This window comes from Mus musculus, chromosome 18 (genome assembly GCF_000001635.26).
Source record: "Mus musculus strain C57BL/6J chromosome 18, GRCm38.p6 C57BL/6J".
NCBI classification, from domain to species: domain Eukaryota; kingdom Metazoa; phylum Chordata; class Mammalia; order Rodentia; family Muridae; genus Mus; species Mus musculus.
In genome coordinates this window covers 4972920-4992080 of record NC_000084.6, presented here as the reverse complement: position 1 = coordinate 4992080, position 19161 = coordinate 4972920, and the positions used below count along the sequence as shown (strand labels likewise).

Below are 19161 nucleotides of genomic sequence, written 5' to 3'. Positions count from 1 at the left end.
GACTTTATATCAAGAATGAACATTGAATAAATAAAATACAACTTGCCATCATTCCAAAAAGGTAAAATATTGAGATATAAACCAGTAATAAAACCACAAAACATTGAAAAAAAATCCAAGATGATTTCAATATATCAGTAGACATGGACTATGTTCATGGATTGAGGAAATCAGCATAATAAAGATATCAATACCAAACTTATCGGTAAGCATTATATAATTCTTATCAAAAACACAAAGGAATTTTGAGCTTATTCTAAAATTTGCTAAAAATCCATGAAAAGGAAAAATATGGAAGAGTTGGCTTTTTCCACGTTAAGGACAACCACATAGCTATGGCCATCAAGATCTCAAAATACCGATGAAAAGACAGGCCTCCATATACACAGACCCATGTTTGTCTTCGACAGTTCTATGGTCAGTTCTATGATCGGCTCAGTTCAAGTAAGAGTTACTTGGGAAGAGGAAGTCTCAATTCATATGGAACTGGCTGTGACCACATTGGTGGGGAACTGATCATTGATGATGTGAAAGGTCCCAGTCCTCAGAGGCCAGTGCTACCCTGGACTACCTGTATGTAAGAACGCAGGCTGAGCAGGAGCCAGAGAGAGCAGGCCAGTAGTTGAAGTAACTTCTCCCAGTGTTAAATTGTGACCTGAAAGTGTATGCCAAATAAACATTTCTTCCCCAAGTTACCTTCAGCCATGATGTTTAATACAGCAGCAGAAAGGCAAACGAGACATTGGTGCAAAATAAGGAACTCAGTAATAAGCCCACAGCAAATATGCCCACCCTAGAGCAGCTGGACAGCAACAAACACAAATAAAGAAATAACATCTTCATTGTGGTATATCCAGACCATCGAACACTACTAAATAGAATAAAATAATCAATTATTGGCACATGTATTGACCTGGAAAGATATTCTAGAAACCAAGCTGAGCAAAAGAAAGCCGATTTCAGACTGTTAATGTATAATCTCATTTGCATGACTTTCCACAGTGACAATGTTGTGTAAACAGAGAGCAGGCAGTGAGGAACATAAATTAAGGATGCAGTAAGCAGGCAGTGAGGACTAAAGGTTAAGGATGTGGTAAGCAGGCTACAGAGAGAACTAGGAGGATCTTTCTTATACGACTTTCCATTCATCTACTGACTTTGCCAATGGCAGTGTCCTGGCTGCAACCCTGTTCCATAATTTGCAAGGTGTTCCCACTGGGACACTGGGTGATAACATTTCTTTATATGGCATTCCCACTGGGGGACACTGTCTGAGCAGACATAATATCTGTATATGACATTCCCACTGGAAGATACTGGCTGAAGAGACATGACATCTTTGTATTAATTCTTTTTTATTTTGTTTACTCTATGTAAATGTACATAGCTGTGTGCATATATATGTGTGTGCATATGAGTTCAGACAGACATCAGAGAAGGATTTCAGGTGCCCTCCCCTACCATTGTCTACTTTACTCCCTTGAGGTAGGGTCTCTCATTGAACCTAAAGCTTACTGTTTTGTTTGTTTGGTTTTTTTTTTTTTTTTTTTGTCTAGGCTGGCAGCCAACAAACTCCAGTAATCTTCTTGTCTCCACCTCCAATCCTGGGTTGGGGTTAGTTCTGTGCACTGTGTATTCAGAAGCTGAGTTCTGTGCCCTGATCCAGACTGCAACCTGATCTTGGGGCACTTCACTAACCTTTGTACTGTAAAGAATACTCCCCGGTGATCCATGATTGGTCAAGGAATGGCTGGGGCTTTTGACTGGGCAGAGGAGAAGAAGGTGGGACTTGGAATCTAGTGATGGGTCTTGAGAGACCACGAGAAGGAGGGGAGACAATGGAGGAGAGGGGTTGCCAAGAGGCCTGTGGATGATGAGCATGCGGCCAAGAGAAGCTCATTCCTGAGGACACACGTGGAACAGAACAAGCCGGGTGAGTAATTCAAACTGCAAGTAACACAGGGCCTGTGGTTTGGATATAGGTTAGAATAGCTCAGAACCTTCCCGGTTTAGGCTTACAGTTTGTGTGTAAATTTACAGTGTTTTTGTGTCTTTAATTGGGAGTTATACCAAAAAATGTGGGTCAGAGAACCCCTACAGATAGATATTAAGAGGTGTCAGGGGCAGAGCAACCACCAGATAATTAATATTGCATTAGTTACAGGTGAATGTGGCTTGTTTTCTATATGGGTGCTGGGGACCAAGCTTGTGTTCTCACGCTTGTGCAACAAGCCCTTTAGCCACTGAGCCATCTCTCTAGCCTCCCAGGATGTCACCCAGGAACAGAAAACTCAAGACAAATAGTGTCACATGCATCTGCTGATTGTGGAAATTAATTCTATTTTCCCAAGTGACCACCCTTCAACCCTGCGTCTTGGTCACCCAAACCAGGAGGCAGGTCGACCCCAAATGCAGAATCTTGCTGTGTGGCCGAGGGCTTCTTGTATTTCAGGACTGTTACAGGTGCCTCTTAAGCTCTTCTCTTCCGCCTGCTGCTTCCAGACTGGCTTTCCAGAGCTGCCCTGCATGCCATGGCTTCCCTCCTAGCTTTGGTTTTCAGAGTGGACCTGTGAGGAACTGCAGCTACTGGGTGGGTGGGTGGGTAACAGCTATTCTTCACCTTGCCTGCCAAGCTTTAAAATTAAATTGTCTAAAGAAGAGGTCTAATCATAGTCTTATTAATACTTGAGAAATTACACTTAGCCTAGGGTTGATCTCATTACAGAGAACTTGTTTGTCCTTAGAGCACTAGGAGGAACTTCTCAGGTATTACCCAGCACACAGTCCTATTGGCAGAAAACAAAGGTGAGCAAACACATCTACTGGGTACTCACCCTCTTTAGTAGCACGTCACATCACTACCACCCCATCAAGTCACGTGCACACAACCGTCAGCAGCCACACAGGCCACATTGCTGTAGTAAGGCGCTCCTGTCTCCAGTTAATGCCTTTCCCTCATCCTCACCCAGAAAAGTCTTCACCACCCTTAAAAATTCCACTTTAAAGAGCAGGGGACCCATGATCTTTTTGTATCTGCAAAAATGGAGTCAGTAGCCACTCCATACACATAATAAATGCTTGCCATATGAGACTCTAACACCAGTATCAAAAGCACTTGTGGGTAGACTCATTGATTGATTGATCATTGATTCATTCATTCATCCATCCTCCCCTCCCCCCCTTTCTCCTGCCCTCTCTTCCTCTGCCCCTCCCTGCTCCTTTTCTTTGCTTTCTTTTGTTTACTATGTGTGTGGATGGGTATATTTGCGTATGCACATGTGTAGGGTGGGCGTAAGTCAACCTTGGGTGTCATCCTTTATGTGGTGTCTGTTATCTAGCTTGGCTTTTAAATTGGGGTTTAGGACTGCTGATAGACTTAGCTGACTGGCCAGTGAACTCAGTCAGGGATGCTCTTGATTTCTCTTTCCTTTAGCTTTAGCTAAAGCACTTTAGCTGCATGCTACTTGATCCAGCCTCTTTATCTGAGTTCTAGGGATAGCACATTTCCAAGCCCCTTGATGTCTTAATGCAGCTACAAGATTTTCTACTTCTTCTCAGGATCACCAACCAATGCATAATCCAGAAATCCAACTAGGTAGGGCTGCCCAAGTGGTTCTGAGCAGCAGCCTTGGTCTCATTATGTTCTTTCTTGTCTAAAATAACAGTGATATCAGAGCCTGACCAGGAAAGGGAAAACAAGGGCACAATTCTCTAAGGCTTCTGCCTTCACAGTACTCTAAAAGTCCTGCTTTCCAACAGCAATAAACTTGAGCAGTTACTGGAAATCTTTTTAGGGATGCTCATTTCTAGGAGATGAAAGGCTACATGGCCAGGACCTGTGTACTATCCTGATTCCTGCTGTGTCAAGATAAAACTTGGATTCATTAATTTTTTTCAAAGAGCTTAGGGTTCTAACAGGAATATGCATGGTCTCCTAGCATCTACATCCATGCATCAGTGTGGATCTAACTCTGTGGCCGTCTATACCATAGCCATTCATCTGTATTTACAAGACAAATGTCTTCAGTAATAATGGTTTCCAATTAAGCCCTTGCTTTGTCGGTCATTTAGGCAGTCTGCAGAGTCTATCCGTCTGTGCTCTCTCTCTGAAAGCGTCTGACAAACTTAAGTGGCTACAGATGAAGACCTTTTGAACTCCAGGGTCATTTGTAAGTCAGTGGGCTGGACAAACAATTCAGCTGATTCTCCCAAGTGGCCACTACAGAGCAATGGTTGTGCCACAAGGCTCGACCCAGACAGTGCTGGCCTCACAACCAAAATGAAACAGGAGATTGCCAGGGGTGAGCCTGGCCCAGACTCCAGGGACATAGCCTGGACCAACCTCGCATTCCTGGACACCAGAGTAAGAGTCCTACAAGTAACCAGGGATGTACAAAGTGTGACATGCTCCAATTAGGCTGTTAGACATCTAAAAATAGGGACTTTCTGTCTCTCTGAAGCAGTGGACATGGTATGGCAGAACCTCAAAGCCTCTTCTCAAGTGAGGCAAAGCTGACAGACAGATCCAAATGAGTGAGGATTTCCTACACTAGCAAAGATTTGTTAGGACTTCTCCTTTCTACATAGCTACCAACATCACCAGGCACAGTGCCACCATGATTTCCCTTGCTTGGCCTACACATCAGCAGAAAATGACCAGTCACTGAGTGAAAAGCAAAACAAACCTATGTTCCTCCGAAGGACTGCCAGAAAAGAGAAGCACTTGTGCTATTGCCCAGTGTGATGGTTTGTATATGCTCAGCCCAGGGAGTGGCACTACTAGAGGTTGTGACCCTGTTGGAGGAGGTGTGGCCTTGTTGGAGTAGGTGTGTCACTGTCGGCTTGGGCTTGACGATTCTCATCCTAGTTGCCTGGAAGCCAGCATTCTGCTAGCAGGCTTCAGATGAAGATGTAGAACTCTCAGCTCTGCCTGCAACCATGCCTGTCTGGACAATGCCATGCTCCTGTCTTGATAATGGACTGAACCTTTGAACCTGTAAGTCAGCCCCAGTTAAATATTGTCCTTACAAGAGTTGCCTTGGTCATGGTGTCTGTTCAGAGCAGTAAAACCCTAACTAAGACCCCCAGAATACCAGAAGCCTTATGTATACTGGATGCAGGGGGACTGAGGTGCATGCTCTCAGATATGTGCCCCACCCCGCTGGTAGCACACATTCTGCAACCTGAGAGGATCCTAGCCTTCCCCTGTTCAGAACATGTGATGGGTGCATCATGGCAATTCAGAAGTCCAATAAACCTACAATGAGGACAACCAAGAGTATGGTTAAGTCCATAGAGCTAGACCCTCAATGGTATAATAATTCCACAGCAATTGACACTCTGTAGTACACAATAAAGTCATTCTACAGCTGGACCACTGGCACAGTCATTCCACATTGCTGGACTCTCTATAGTACAGTCATTCATAGTACTGTACAATCTACATTACTTTTGTTCTACAGCACTGCACCTTGCTCAGTACATTCATTCTATAACACTCGAACTTGCATGGTAGTCACCCAACAACACTGAACACTCATAACACTGGATCATACATGCTAGAGTCACTCAGTAACACTGGACATTCAATGGTATAATAATTCTATAACAAGGAACCCTGCACGCAAAAGTCATTGTGCAACACTTTACATACAATGGTATAGTAACTCTATATCATAGTACCATCCACAGTCAGTAAACCTACACCTCTGGATCCTCTACAGTTTAGTCATTCAACAGCACTGGATACGCTAAAGTACAGCCATCATAAAGTGATCGACACTCCACATTACAAACATTCTATATACACATACAGCACAACAGTTCTACAGTGCTAATGCTACATGGTACAATCATTCTACAGCTGGACCATTGACAATACAGAGGTGGGCACTCCAAGGTGCAGTTATTCTAAGGCACTGGACATTGCACATCACACTTATCCTATAGCAATGGGCCCTTCATAATATAGCCATTCTAGAGTATAGAGTACAGTGATCTTGCAGCAGAGGACCCTTCACAGTACTGGACCATACACAGAACAGCCATTCTTCACTGCTGGATTTTTGACAGTACAGTCATTTTATAGAAGGAGGCCTTCCTCAATGCCATCATTCTACAGAGACGGACTTTCCACAGCCCAGTTAAAGAACTGCACCTTCCATGGTATAGTCATCTATAACACTGGGCACTGTGCAGTAGAGTAACACTAGAACACTGGATCTTGCAAAGTACTATTATTCTATCATTTGGGATCTGCATGGTTAACAGTGCTGGACTCTCCACTGTATAGTCATTCTACAGGATTGGACCCTCCATTGTGCAGCCATTTTGCAGAGCAGAATCTGCAGCAATACTGTTATAGATATTTGGACCCTCTACAGTATCATCATTCTATAAATCTGGACTCTCAACAACATAGTCATTCTACAATCCTGAATTCACAACTCTACAATCATTTTACAAAGTGGGATCCTGCACAGTACGTTCATTTTTCTGAGTGAATCCTTAATGATACATCCATTCTAAATTGCTAGATACTCCACGATACAGTCATTCTACATCCTTGGACCACTGAAGACGTAATCATTCTATAATGCTACACCCTCCATTAAACAGTCATCTTACAATCCTGGACATTCCACAGTACAATCATTTTACAGTAGTGGACATTCTGTAATACAGTAATTCAGCAGTGCTCAATTTTCTATGATAGTACAATCTAAAGTGCTGAACCCTCTATTTCGCAGTAATCCTACAGCACTGGACACTATAGAACAGTTTTTATCTATATCACTGGATACTCCATAGTACAGTAATCCTAGTTCTGGATCTTCCTCAGTTCATTAAATCTGCAGAGATGGACTCTCTACTGTAAAGCCATTCTAGGAAGCTGTACTCACTGTGGTACAGTCTACTACACCACTGGACCCTCCACTGCACACTCATTCTATTGCACTGGACCCTCCACTGCACACTCATTCTATTGCACTGGACCCTCCACTGCACACTCATTCTATTGCACTGGATCCTCCACTACACACTTATTCTATTGCACTGGACCCTCCACTACACACTTATTCTATTGCACTGGATCCTCCACTACACACTTATTCTATTGCACTGGACCCTCCACTGCACACTCATTCTATTGCACTGGATCCTCCACTACACACTTATTCTATTGCACTGGACCCTCCACTGCACACTTATTCTATTGCACTGGACCCTCCACTGCACACTCATTCTATTGCACTGGACCCTCCACTGCACACTTATTCTATTGCACTGGACCCTCCACTGCACACTTATTCTATTGCACTGGACCCTCCACTGCACACTCATTCTATTGCACTGGACCCTCCACTGCACACTCATTCTATTGCACTGGACCCTCCACTGCACACTCATTCTATTGCACTGGACCCTCCACTGCACACTCATTCTATTGCACTGGACCCTCCACTGCACACTTATTCTATTGCACTGGACCCTCCACTGCACACTTATTCTATTGCACTGGATCCTCCACTACACACTTATTCTATTGCACTGGACCCTCCACTGCACACTTATTCTATTGCACTGGACCCTCCACTGCACACTCATTCTATTGCACTGGACCCTCCACTGCACACTCATTCTATTGCACTGGACCCTCCACTACACACTCATTCTATGGTACTATACTGTCACACCTCACATGTTTCTGTGGCTTCAACTTGGCATTGGGAACATAGGTCTCCATCAGTACAAGTTGAGGAACAATAAGCAATGGGAAGACATAGAAGGCAGCTGAGAAAATTTAGTTTCTCTAAACACACATTTCAGTTTCTTAGAGTTCTCATTTCCTGGCTGTTAGGGAAGATTGGATTTGTGTCCAGGCACTGAACATCACTGGTCTGGATGAAGTCTCTGTCTGAGGCTGCATTTAGTTCTACAAGAGCCAAGACTCATTCTCAAAGTACTATCTCAAATTCCCCAAAGCAGAACTACAACAGCTTCCAAGGGTGGTGTGATGGACATGAGGTGAGCAAGAAAGAGAGATGGAATCCATGAGTAAAGTGGTAAGAAAGGAGACTCAATACACAGGGGAAAGAAAAGACAAGAACAAGACACACTTCAAACCCCCTCTCCCAAGAACCTGGTATAGCAGACCATCCCTTCAAAGGTCTGGCATTATCAGCTGAGTCCTCCTGAGACCAGGTGAATTATTCTTGACTATACACAAAGAACAGAGGATTAGTTGATAATCACACAGGGTCCATATTGTGGTAGAAGAGAAAGGCCCATTGTGTGGGAGGAAAGAATAAATGCATTTGCATGACCATAGTTCCTTCTGAGCTCCTCCCTAGAATGCCCCTCTCATCCATACATGCTCATGGCCCCACCAAGGCACAGGCTCATGAAGCATAACATAGGTGAGGGCAAACATATCTGTCCACTTTATGGCCTGTTGCTTGTCTTCAGGACTTAGAACAGTGCCTAGCAGATAGGCACAATAAATGATTGCTTAAAGACTATAATAGTATAAGTCCTAGGGCTGGGGAGATGCCATAGTTGATAAACTGCCTGAGGACTTGTGTTTGATTTCCCATTTCCCACATAAAGCCAGGCACAGCTTATAAACCCACAACTAGAGAGGCAGAGATAGAAGGACCACTGGGCTCATTGGCCAGTCAGTCTAGCATAATTGGTAAGCTCCAGTTTCAGTGAGCGTTCTTATTTCAAAAACTAAAGTAGAGAGTGACTGAGGAAGACATACACACACACACTTACACACACACACACACACACACACAGAGAGAGAGAGAGAGAGAGAGAGAACAGAGAGAATATACAGAGAGAGAACAGAGAGAATATACACAGAGAGAGAGAGCAGAGAGAGAATACACAGAGAGAGAGAGAGGAGAGAGGGAGGGTGAAAGAGAGGGAGAGAATAGAGAGAATATACAGAGAGAGAGAATACACACACACACAGAGCGAGAGAGACAGAGAGAGAGAGCGAGAGAGAGAGAGAACCATATATGGGAGGGAGAGAGAATAGAGAGAATATACAGAGAGAGAGAGAGAGAATACACACACACAGAGCGAGAGAGGGTGGGAGGGAGAGAGAGAGAGAGAATAGAGAGAATATACAGAGAGAGAGAATACACACACACAGAGCGAGAGAGACAGAGAGAGAGAGAGCGAGAGAGAGAGAACCATATATAAATACATGTCACATAGAAAACCTACGAGTATTTCAAGGCAGCTCTGCCCCTCAGGGCGCCCTTTCAAACCCAAGCTGGCTCTGGGCAGATGATCCCACAGGTCTAGATCACGTGCCTCCTTCCAAAGCACCTGGTTGGGGGAGAATTCTCTCATTCAACAGTCTGATGTCAGCACGAAGCTCCCTGGCTTTCACCAAACATTTTTATCCTACAGGCTTGGCAAAGCTTAAGCAAATACACCTTATGGGGACCATACACAGAGGCACCTTCGTGGACAGCTATCTGATGCAGTGAGTCCTGAAGGCAGGATTGATTTTCTGGCGGGGGGAGGGGGGGCGTGGTGGGAGATGGGGGAAGGGGCTGCCTAATGTATTCAGACCATGACCAACCAGAAAGCTTAGTCTTTTCTCCCCAGAAACACGAGACTGTTTCCTGTACTAGGGAGTAATAATTGAAATCCCTAGTGGGACATCCAGGATATGAAAATTATAGTAATCTAATCTTGTAAAGGAAGAAGTACAAATCGTAGTTACATGGTCTGACATAGAGAGAAGTGACTAATGCCAGGCCACCTCAAGGTTAGGACCCATGGGGAGCACTCCCTGAGAGCCACAGGCCACCTCAAGGTTAGGACCCATGGGGAGCACTCCCTGAGAGCCACAGGCCACCTCAAGGTTAGGACCCATGGGGAACACTCCCTGAGAGCCACGGGCCAGAGAGAGGGACCCAACAGGCACACAGCACAACCAACATCCTGGTTTTCACACTTGGGCTGGGGGTGAGGCTGGCAATTACTAGGGACTGCAAATCCTGTGGACTCATGTCTAGCAAAATGACCCCAATCCCCCAATCCTCTGCAGGGAGGATCACAGCCTGTGCAGAGCACAATCAAGAACTGGAGAGTACTCTGCACCCCGCCAGCAACAGCACAGCTCTGAGGAAGTGCAGGCTCTTTCCTGAAGCAGCACCCTACCTCCCATCTTGAAGGAGCCACTGCCCAAGAGCCCTGAAAAAGTTGGTCAGGATGGCTACAGCCTGGAACCACCGCCCTGCATTTTTTTTTTTTTTTTTTTTTTTTTTTTTTTTTTTTTTTTTTTTTGCACAGCTGTGTTCAATTTTCTGTCCTTGGTGTTTTAAAGGAATATTTATTCCAGGGCCAGGATTCTCAAGTTTTATGGTTATACAACTCCCTCCCAGGGCCAAAGAATGTTTGAAAAGTCTTAAGCCCAGCGATGAGAATTAGCGAAACAATCCAAAGAAATAGAAATGAGAAACACTAAGACCCATTCCAATTTAGAGTCAACCTCTTACTGTACTGCAGTGCACATCCTGCTTGCCCTTCAAAGCCTGTGCAGCCCGTTTTATATGCAGTTGTAGGTAGGGTGTGTAAGTGTTCCCAGTGTGTGTATATGGGAGATGGACAAAGAGAGGCTGCATATGCAGGAGAGCCTTGCAGAGTTGCAAACCAGCCTTACAGCCATCCATGGTGCCTTCTTCCTGTTCCATTATTATATTTTAGGCCTAGAGATAAATTGATTTAATAAAAGATTTTAAAGGAGAGGGATTCCTTTAGAAGGATTATATTCTGGTTTATTTTACCTGTTAGAAAGTTGGATACCTTTGGTGTTTGTGGCAGATGACAGCAAAAGGAAGGAAAAATGGGGGGAAGGACAGAGATAAGAAAGGGAGTGAAGAGGGTTGGGAGGGGGAGAGAGAAAAGGAGGAATAGAAAGGAGGAAGAGAAAAATGGAGGAAGGGGAGGGTATGGAAGGAGAGAAAGAAGGAATAGAAAGGAGGGAGGAAGAGAAAATGGAGGGAGGGAAGGAAGGAGGGAGGGAGGGAAGGAGGGAGGGAGGGATAGAGAGAAGAAAGGAGGGAGGGAGGGAGGGAGGGAGGGAATGGATTCAGGAGGGAAGGCAGACATATAATTTTACTTAAGAATTTTAGTGGCATGTTTAATTGACCATTCAGAAGCCAATTTCATTATCAATATCTAGCTGTCCTTGACAGGTATAAGAAAGAGTAACACCAGAAGACTTCCCCCAGACCATGGAGAGTCAAGCACTGTTTAAACACAGCTCATGGCCCTGCCTGGGACAAGCCCAGTTCCCTCACCTGGCCTCTTCCACTGTCTTCTCATGGTACCAGCTCACCTCACCTCAGCCATCTGTCCACACAGGTGTGAGCACATTCTTCCTCTGCACGTGGAAGCCTCCCACGGGCTTCAGACTGGCTTCACGCAAGCATCTGAGCAAGGCAAGACAGGCTCAGGCTCTGGGGTCCAACGTTTACGACACAGAACACACCACCCACATTAGAGGCCTGGCTCCTACCCAAGACAAATAAGATGTTTCTGAGAAACAAAGCAATTTGCATAGATCCACCCGGAGCAGATGGAGCAGAACTCCTTCATCAAGGCAGCTGCGTGTCAGCAGCACCTGCTACCCACAGCAGCTCCGGAAAAAAAAACAGACTATAAGACACTGACCTGGGCTGGCCCTGGCCATGCTGAGGCCTGCTGCAGCCTGGGTCCAAGGCTTAGTCCCCCAGAAGAGACTTCCAACCCTTCCTCTCTGCAGCACTTTCTCTTACTTTTTAGAGATCAAGCAATTCAAAGTATTCCTTAGCGCACAGCCCCAAATTATCGATTGAAGGTCAACAAATTCCTCCCAGATAACCATTCCACGATCCCATGAGTGTAAGTTGATAGGTGTTAAAGTCCTAAAGGAACTGAAACAAAAATGTAAAAAGCAAAACAACAACAGAGCACACCCAAGATTTAAAGTCAGAGCTTCTGCGAAGACAACAGTATAATGGTTCATAGAGTAGCACACAGAATCAATTATATTGTGAAACTTTATTTGTGTAGGTGCACGCATATCTGTATGGGTATCTGTGTGCCATGATGTGCATGTGAGATCTAAAGGTGGAAGTCAGTTCTCTCCTTCCACCACGTAGGTCAGTAGGCTGGATGGTAGGCTCCTTCACCTACTGAGCCATCTTGTCAATCCTCATTTTCTCACAATAACACATTTTAAAACCCTGAGAACCTGTGTTCTAGAATAAATTAAGATGTCTATGCTCGAATAGCCACGTTTTAAAACTACCAATATATATATATTTCCAACATGTACAAGAAAATACAGCAAAGCAACTCCCAGATCATGGGTCAAAAATAAACAACAACACACACACACACACACACACACACAACCTCTTATGCCAGGAGGTCTTAACTGAGGCTAGTAAAAAGAGAGCATTCTCTTGTTCAATGCCAACTCAATCAGAGAAAACAAGTTTTAAATTTTTTACCATTAGTAGTAGATTGTCCATATTCCAGACAAGAAAAAGAAGAAAAGGAAGAACTTTTAGCTAATGGCACTCGATAGCCTTAAAAATCTGACTACAGTTTGGTAACTAAGCTACAAAGCGAGTTCCAGGCCAGCTAGGGATACACAGTGAGAAAACAAACAGAAAACTCTGACGCTGTAACAAAGAATGTGTGGACATCTGCACACACACACACACACACACACACATACACACACACACACACACACACACACACACACACACTGCTTTATCAGATATGTAGGATCCTTCCATCTAGTCAAGTCTATATATTGAAATTAACCAGCCCAAATACTCAAGGGCAGTGATAAGGATGGACATCCTCCTCTCATCTCTGCCATTAGGGGAAAGCTTTCTGCCCGTCCAAACTGAAACAGCCACAGGCTTTGCATCAATGTCCTTTTCAGGTGAAGAAGTCCAGTGCCAACACTGAATTTCTGAGTGTCACTAAACACAGTAAAACACAGGACTCAGTCCCTGTGTCTGCCACACCACCTTCTTACCCTCTGCCTACCTACTTAGCTTGTTCCTTCTTCCATATGTGAAGCCTCTACTGTATGGCATTACATCTCTCCTCAGTTAGTCATCACATCAACCTTTAACCTGGGTCAAAGTATCCATCTCTTTTCATTGTATGAACAAATTGGTATCTGGATACAGTTTTGTCCTGCCAGTGCTCATAATTTCTGTACTTGTCACAACAGTTCTTACGAAGCAGATATGATTACCAGTGCTCTGTAGGCGTGGAACAAGGAAGACAGACTACATCTGACTCAGTATTTAAGCTAGGACACCTAGGTCTAGGGGTCATTCTCTTAAGCTTTCGTGGCTTAGTAATTCCTTTTGTTTGCTTATAGTATTTACATTCTGCATATAAGCATGCCAATCCAGCTTATAACTATATCCTTAGTGTTTCTCATCACTTGTGGCTGATGTTCAGAAGATATCTAATTCACATGTGGGATGCTGGTCACAAGCCACAGTTTGCACAGGATCATGGCAAAACTGCTGACTACACACAGCCATAGAGATTTGCAGGGTCCATTAGTTCTGAGAAAGACCAGTTATTCAATACAGTGTCCCCTAGTCACCTGGCTACATCTGCTATGCCCACTGCATGAGCAGCCTGGAAGCTGTGCTCAAGGAAATACTTGAAGAAACACCACCCTGAGGTAGGCCAATAACAGCCCCAGAAGTATACCTCTACCTTTCTTTCTGCACTGGCTCTGTTCCTTTATAAAAAGTCTAAAGAAAGATGAGCTTGATGGAATATACCCATAATCCCAGCACTGAGTGAGGCAGGAGGATCATGAGTTTGGAGCCAGTCTATACAATGAGTTTATGTTAAAACCTAAAAAGTTTAAGTTACAGGCAGTCAAAGCTTTTTGAGGACCACAGTTCTGCTCAGAAAGACCTACTCCTAAGACCTTTGATTTCCCTTTCCTGGCAGCCCCAATGGCAACAGCAGGATACAGGACTGCTGAGAACCCCATGTCCATGTAAGTTAGAGACATGCTCACCCCAGGAGTAGATTATACTTCTCAGGGCCACCCTTCACTGTGTGCTTTCATCTGCTCACAGAAAACACAGCCCTGTCTGTGCTCTTTCCAAAATGTGTGTGTCCACCACAAAGACTCACCTTGACAGTTAAATCATGGCTTCGATGCAGACACCTTCATCCTCACTGCTTCAGCTTTCTGGTCTTCCAAGTTATCTACCTGAGCTCTCTTGGGAGGTGGGGAGAGAGCAAGCTCTTACACTGAGGTCTAAGAACGAAAACAGCAAATGATATAACACACTCCCCAACACCCAATCCTTGGCTACAATTACAGAGCTCAGACCCAGGAGCAAAAACTACCTCACTTCACAGACTTTCTTTTAAACACATGGAGACCTGGAAGCAAAAGGGCAGATGGCCTCCTCTGGAAGTTAGATGTCACATCTAAGAGTCCCTGACAATTCTGGGTCCCTCAGAGGAATGAGTGTTGGATGCGCAGAGGCAGGAGCAGGCCACCTAAGGCGTCCACACAGGTGATTTAGCACACTTCTCTGAACACTGAATCCAGGGTGGAACAGTCTTGAACACTTACTTTCTTCGAAGATTGGTGAGTATGGGAACAGCGCATCTGCACTAGAAGGTTCTAGAGTAGAATGATCATCAACACACACCCCTCCACCCATCTTGTGTAATGAGATGTTGAGTGTAATGACAGATAGGGAGACCAGGAGAATCAACGCTCACATTTGAAATGGGTGAGTGGCCACGTGGTATTCTGATGGCTCAGAGGTGCTGACACAGCAAGGCTCCTATTATCCCAAGATGCAGAGCAAAACCAAGGTCATAGGCCCACAGTGAATTCTGGGGGTAATGTTTTCCTGTAGGTGCCAAGCTATTTCTATTTATTTCATGGCAAGTCTCTTCATCACTTCCTGTATCAGCTTTTGAAATTGTTAGGAAGGAGCTCACTTGAGCACTAAGTGCCCAGCAGTGAACAGGCTGAAGACGCCCCAGCATCATGGAGTTTCCAACTCATGGTACAAGTGTGCTTGCTCTGACTGGTACCCAGAGAATGGGGCTCACTTCCAGAACCAGAGGCAGAGCTTGAGCTTGAGTAGAAGGGGGCTGGTAATCAGGCCTTGTGAAGTTTCCACAAGGCAAAATGATTATCACGGCCACGTGGTGAAATTTAGACAGCCAATACCTGAAGCCACAAAAACTGCCGTGGTGCTTATAAAAATAGAATAGACCATTCTGTGTGTGTGTGTGTGTAATCATGTTCTCGCTTTCTCCACAAGTCTGTTTATTAATAAACTGCTTTGGAGGCCTTATAAAGTGGGCTAGACCAATTAGAGACCACCTTTCCCCCTGGGACTACTCCTCAGTGCCTTAAACTATAGAGGGATGTGGCTGCTTCTGACAGAGTGGAGTGTCAAACTTGGGGAAGACAAGGGAGACATTCACATGAAAAGAAAGGGAGAGGGAAGCAAGCCACAGGCTGGAGAAGGCAATTCTCATCTCTGCCCAGATGACACCTTCCTCCAGAGCCCTGAGAATAGGGGTCTCTAAATTTGCTGTGCACAAGACACATTGTGATGTAGAAGTGTAGGTTGAGGTAGAAGAAATTCTTCAAGGGCAATCAGCAGCCTAGGTACCAGGAAGGATTCTGAAAACTGACACGCCACTGGGTTGTTATAAAAATGCAGTTTGCTTCAAGGCAAATGTGGTAACTAAACAGAGAAACTTCCTCAGCACCTATAGCACCTTCATAGGTGCATGTGGTGGGGGGAGGGGTCTGCTCACTGCAGTCAGGACAATGTGGGAGAAAGAAAAGAGCAAAGTCAAGTTTAGTGACAGGTTGAAACTGAAAAATCTAGTCAAACTGATATAAAGAATGGGGGCAGGAGGGGAAGAGCTATAAAAAGAAAGCAAGGCAAAAATGGACCACTGAGAAGAGAATTCCTCATGTGGTTGATATGAAAAAGGGAGGAGCAGAGCTGGGAGCCAGCTCAGAGACTAGGAACACTTGCTTTCCATGTAGAAGATCTGGGGTCCATTCCCAGCACAGTCAGGTGCCTCACAAGTGCCCCACAACCCCAGTTCCAGGAGATATGACACCCATGGATTCTGTGAGCATCACACACTCAATGAGATACATACAAGCATGCATGTAGGTACTCATGTAATTTTTTTAAAAAATGAGAAGAGACAGAGTTGAAAGTCAAGGCCACACGGAAGCACCTGTCTGCCTCTCTGGGGCTACTCCCTTCTTTCTCAAGGTATCCCCCACTTTCTATACTAGGTGTGCCTGTCTGGGAAGGGTAGGAGGCCTAGCTTTAGGTCAGGGCTTCTTTCTAAAGACTCATTGGGTTGACAGAAGCAGTTGCCCATAGCATACAGATGCTTCCAGGGTATTGGTTCATGTACTTCTAAATTACCCCAGTGGCAGCTACCTTCAAAAGCAGGGTCTGGTGGTCAGGCATCTAGTGGGTCCTGTTCTAGAGACTGAGGAATGTTCCCTGTCATGGGACCTGGCTTCTAAATGCTGGGTATTTCTCAGTCTCCTCCCAGGATATCCAGAGCATGGGAAACAGGTTCTTAGAGAGTTTCACAGGGCCTCAGGCACTTCCTCCAGACTCAGTTCTCAAGATCCTCTCAGGCTCCTTTCCAGGGACACTTTTCTAGACTGCCTTGCTTCCTGCTCAGGGACATCTGTCAATGAACAGGACAGTGGTGGCCAGGTCATCTTTGGGAGATTGGTTCCATGTTCCCTGTGGATAGCCAAACACACAGACGCTGGAGTTCCTTAAGCAGCACAATGGGGTATTTGAATAACCTACCCACAGCCCTCCCAGAGCTGTTCTTCATCTCCAGGTGACCTGTAATACTAACAAGCAAGTGCCATGGAATTCATTGTTACAGTCCACTGCTTACAGTACAACAATGAGGAGAGTCAGTGTATGTTCAGTATAGGGGTTTGCTTGCTCTGAACATGCCTGGTCTGCAGAGGTTGAGGAATCCGTAGGCTCAGGGGTCTGACCCTTCACCTTAACCTTTAGGATTGCCTTAGCCACAGCAATGATTGACTGTGATCAGAACTACAGAATACTCATCAATCAATATTTGGCTGCTTCTAAAGACTAAATACCTCTTTAATAAAATTGTCAAAACAATTTCAAGATATAAATAAATAACACCAAATAAAAACAAAACAAAATAAGAACAACTCACTATGAAAGGGGCTCTGCTGGTAGGAGCTGTTATGACAATAGACATCACCGTGTGCCTGCTAATAGGCTAGGCCTAGCCCAGCTCCTTGCACATATACTTAACAGACTGCTACTTTCAGCTTCTCATTCTGTTAGCATTAAATCTACATGGGAACAAGTTGAAAGAAAACTACTAGTAAGAAACTAAATTGTTGGTGAAAGAAACAAGTATAGAAGCAAAGGACAATGACAAAGTGAAAAGATACTACCCAGAGACAGCCAGCGGAGACAAGGTGGAGGAAGGGCTCCTGTCACAACTCTCCAGGCCCAATGCAATGCCTTTAGAAAATGGAGAGAGTGCTCATGGCACACTGAGGTGGTGTCTGTGCTCCATCTTGAGGGCTATGTTCTCTCTCTCTCTCTCTCTCTCTCTCTCTCTCTCTCTCTCTCTCTGTGTGTGTGTGTGTGTGTTATATGTATGCACAATCATGCAGCACTGAGACAAAGAATAAGTCACAGACTATCCTGGCTGACAGCACAGAGCATTTGTCCATATTATCTGTCAGGAAGATTATGTTATTTTGTGACTCGAGATTTAGAATATTGTACACTAGAATATTATCTATAGCCGAGTGGATATTTTCCTAAATAATGGATTATTAAGTAAATGTTGGTGGTTTTCACTGAGTACATATTAAAGTTGACTCCGGCGACAGTACCCCCATTTCACATGTTTCTGCTCCTCTAAACCAGCCTGCTTGTTTTGGTAAACCAGATTCCTCTCTGATATCATGTGCCCCTAAATCAATGGGCATGTAAGTCTCAATGGACGCTGACAGAGAACCAGGCACAGCATTGGTCCCACGGTACTCACAGCCCAAATAGCAGCTGACACAGAGGACACAGAAAGCAGAGAAAGCTAAAGTAAGAACCACAATCCTCTCAATGAGGCCAAACTCTAGCACGCTTCTGTCCTCAGGGGCAGCTTCCTGCATGATATGCTCTTCGCTTTGTGAGCTTGAGCTATTGCTGTTTACATATGTCCATTAGTATGTATATTTGCATCCATAGTCACACACAGGCGCGTGCGTGCACACACTCACACATACACACAGTTTCTAAAGCCTTTGGTGGATTGATGGGGTAGCTTAGTAACAGAGTGTTCCTAGCACATACAAAGTCTTGGGTTCAATCCTCAATACTGCAAACAAACAAACACATAACAACAACATCTGGTGACTTCTACTCCTAACCTCAAAATGAACAAATAAGTAGCAACCACTGAAGAAAACCTCTTCTTGCTACATGACAGGCATGTGCTTATATAAAATGCAATGATATCACCTACAGCATCGGAATCTAAGATCCAATCCTGTAATTTAAAACTAGGATTAAACCAATGAGGATAATAATTACAATTCTAATTAAGCACACATACTGTTTCAATAAGGCATCTTTGTGAAGACAGCACTCCAGTGTCTCACCAGAACATCACAATTCACTGCAAGGACCTGAACACATCTGTAAGCATGGGAGAATGTGTTACAGACAATCAAGTCCCTGAATTAGCCAGCATAGTGAGAAAACTATGAGAGAGGCAAAGGGTCACTCCCCAGTGCAAGGCTATCAGGCAAGAGCAACATGTGCTTTGAGTCATCTTGACTGTTCTCTGAATTCCTGGGACCACTTTCAATCTGGGTGAAAGCAAGTTTTTTCTTTCCTAACTTTTAGTAGACATGTTTTCACAAAAACAAGATGACACTGGCCAGATTTTAATTTTTGCTACCTAGATGACACCTAGGCAAATAGCAATTTTAAAAGCTTGCTGTTCTGTATACTAGATATGATACCAAAAAATATACACTAAGGGCTTGCGATGATTAGCTACACA

General features: G+C 44.5%; 2 protein-coding genes across 21 annotated transcripts in view; one reads left to right on the top strand and one right to left on the bottom strand.

Annotated features, from left to right (window-relative positions):
- Positions 1 to 19161, bottom strand: part of Svil (supervillin) — a 198827-nt gene that overhangs the window by 127213 nt on the left and 52453 nt on the right. The window lies entirely within an intron of this gene.
- Gm52363 (predicted gene, 52363) lies at positions 4280 to 10259 on the top strand. The gene is made up of 3 exons (XM_030250666.1): positions 4280 to 4363; positions 6825 to 9502; positions 10073 to 10259. The coding sequence occupies exons 1-2, from the start codon at positions 4280 to 4282 to the stop codon at positions 7737 to 7739; spliced, it is 999 nt and encodes a 332-aa protein (XP_030106526.1). The 3' UTR covers positions 7740 to 9502; positions 10073 to 10259.

What these genes read in the sequence shown, in the direction of transcription:
- Gm52363 (XM_030250666.1), top strand. Translation starts at nt 4,280, where the DNA reads ATGAAACAGGAGATTGCCAGGGGTGAGCCTGGCCCAGACTCCAGGGAC. An exon ending in TCGCATTCCTGGACACCAGA is followed by an intron (nt 4,364 to 6,824) that starts GTAAGAGTCCTA and finishes CAGTAATCCTAG; the next exon opens with TTCTGGATCTTCCTCAGTTC.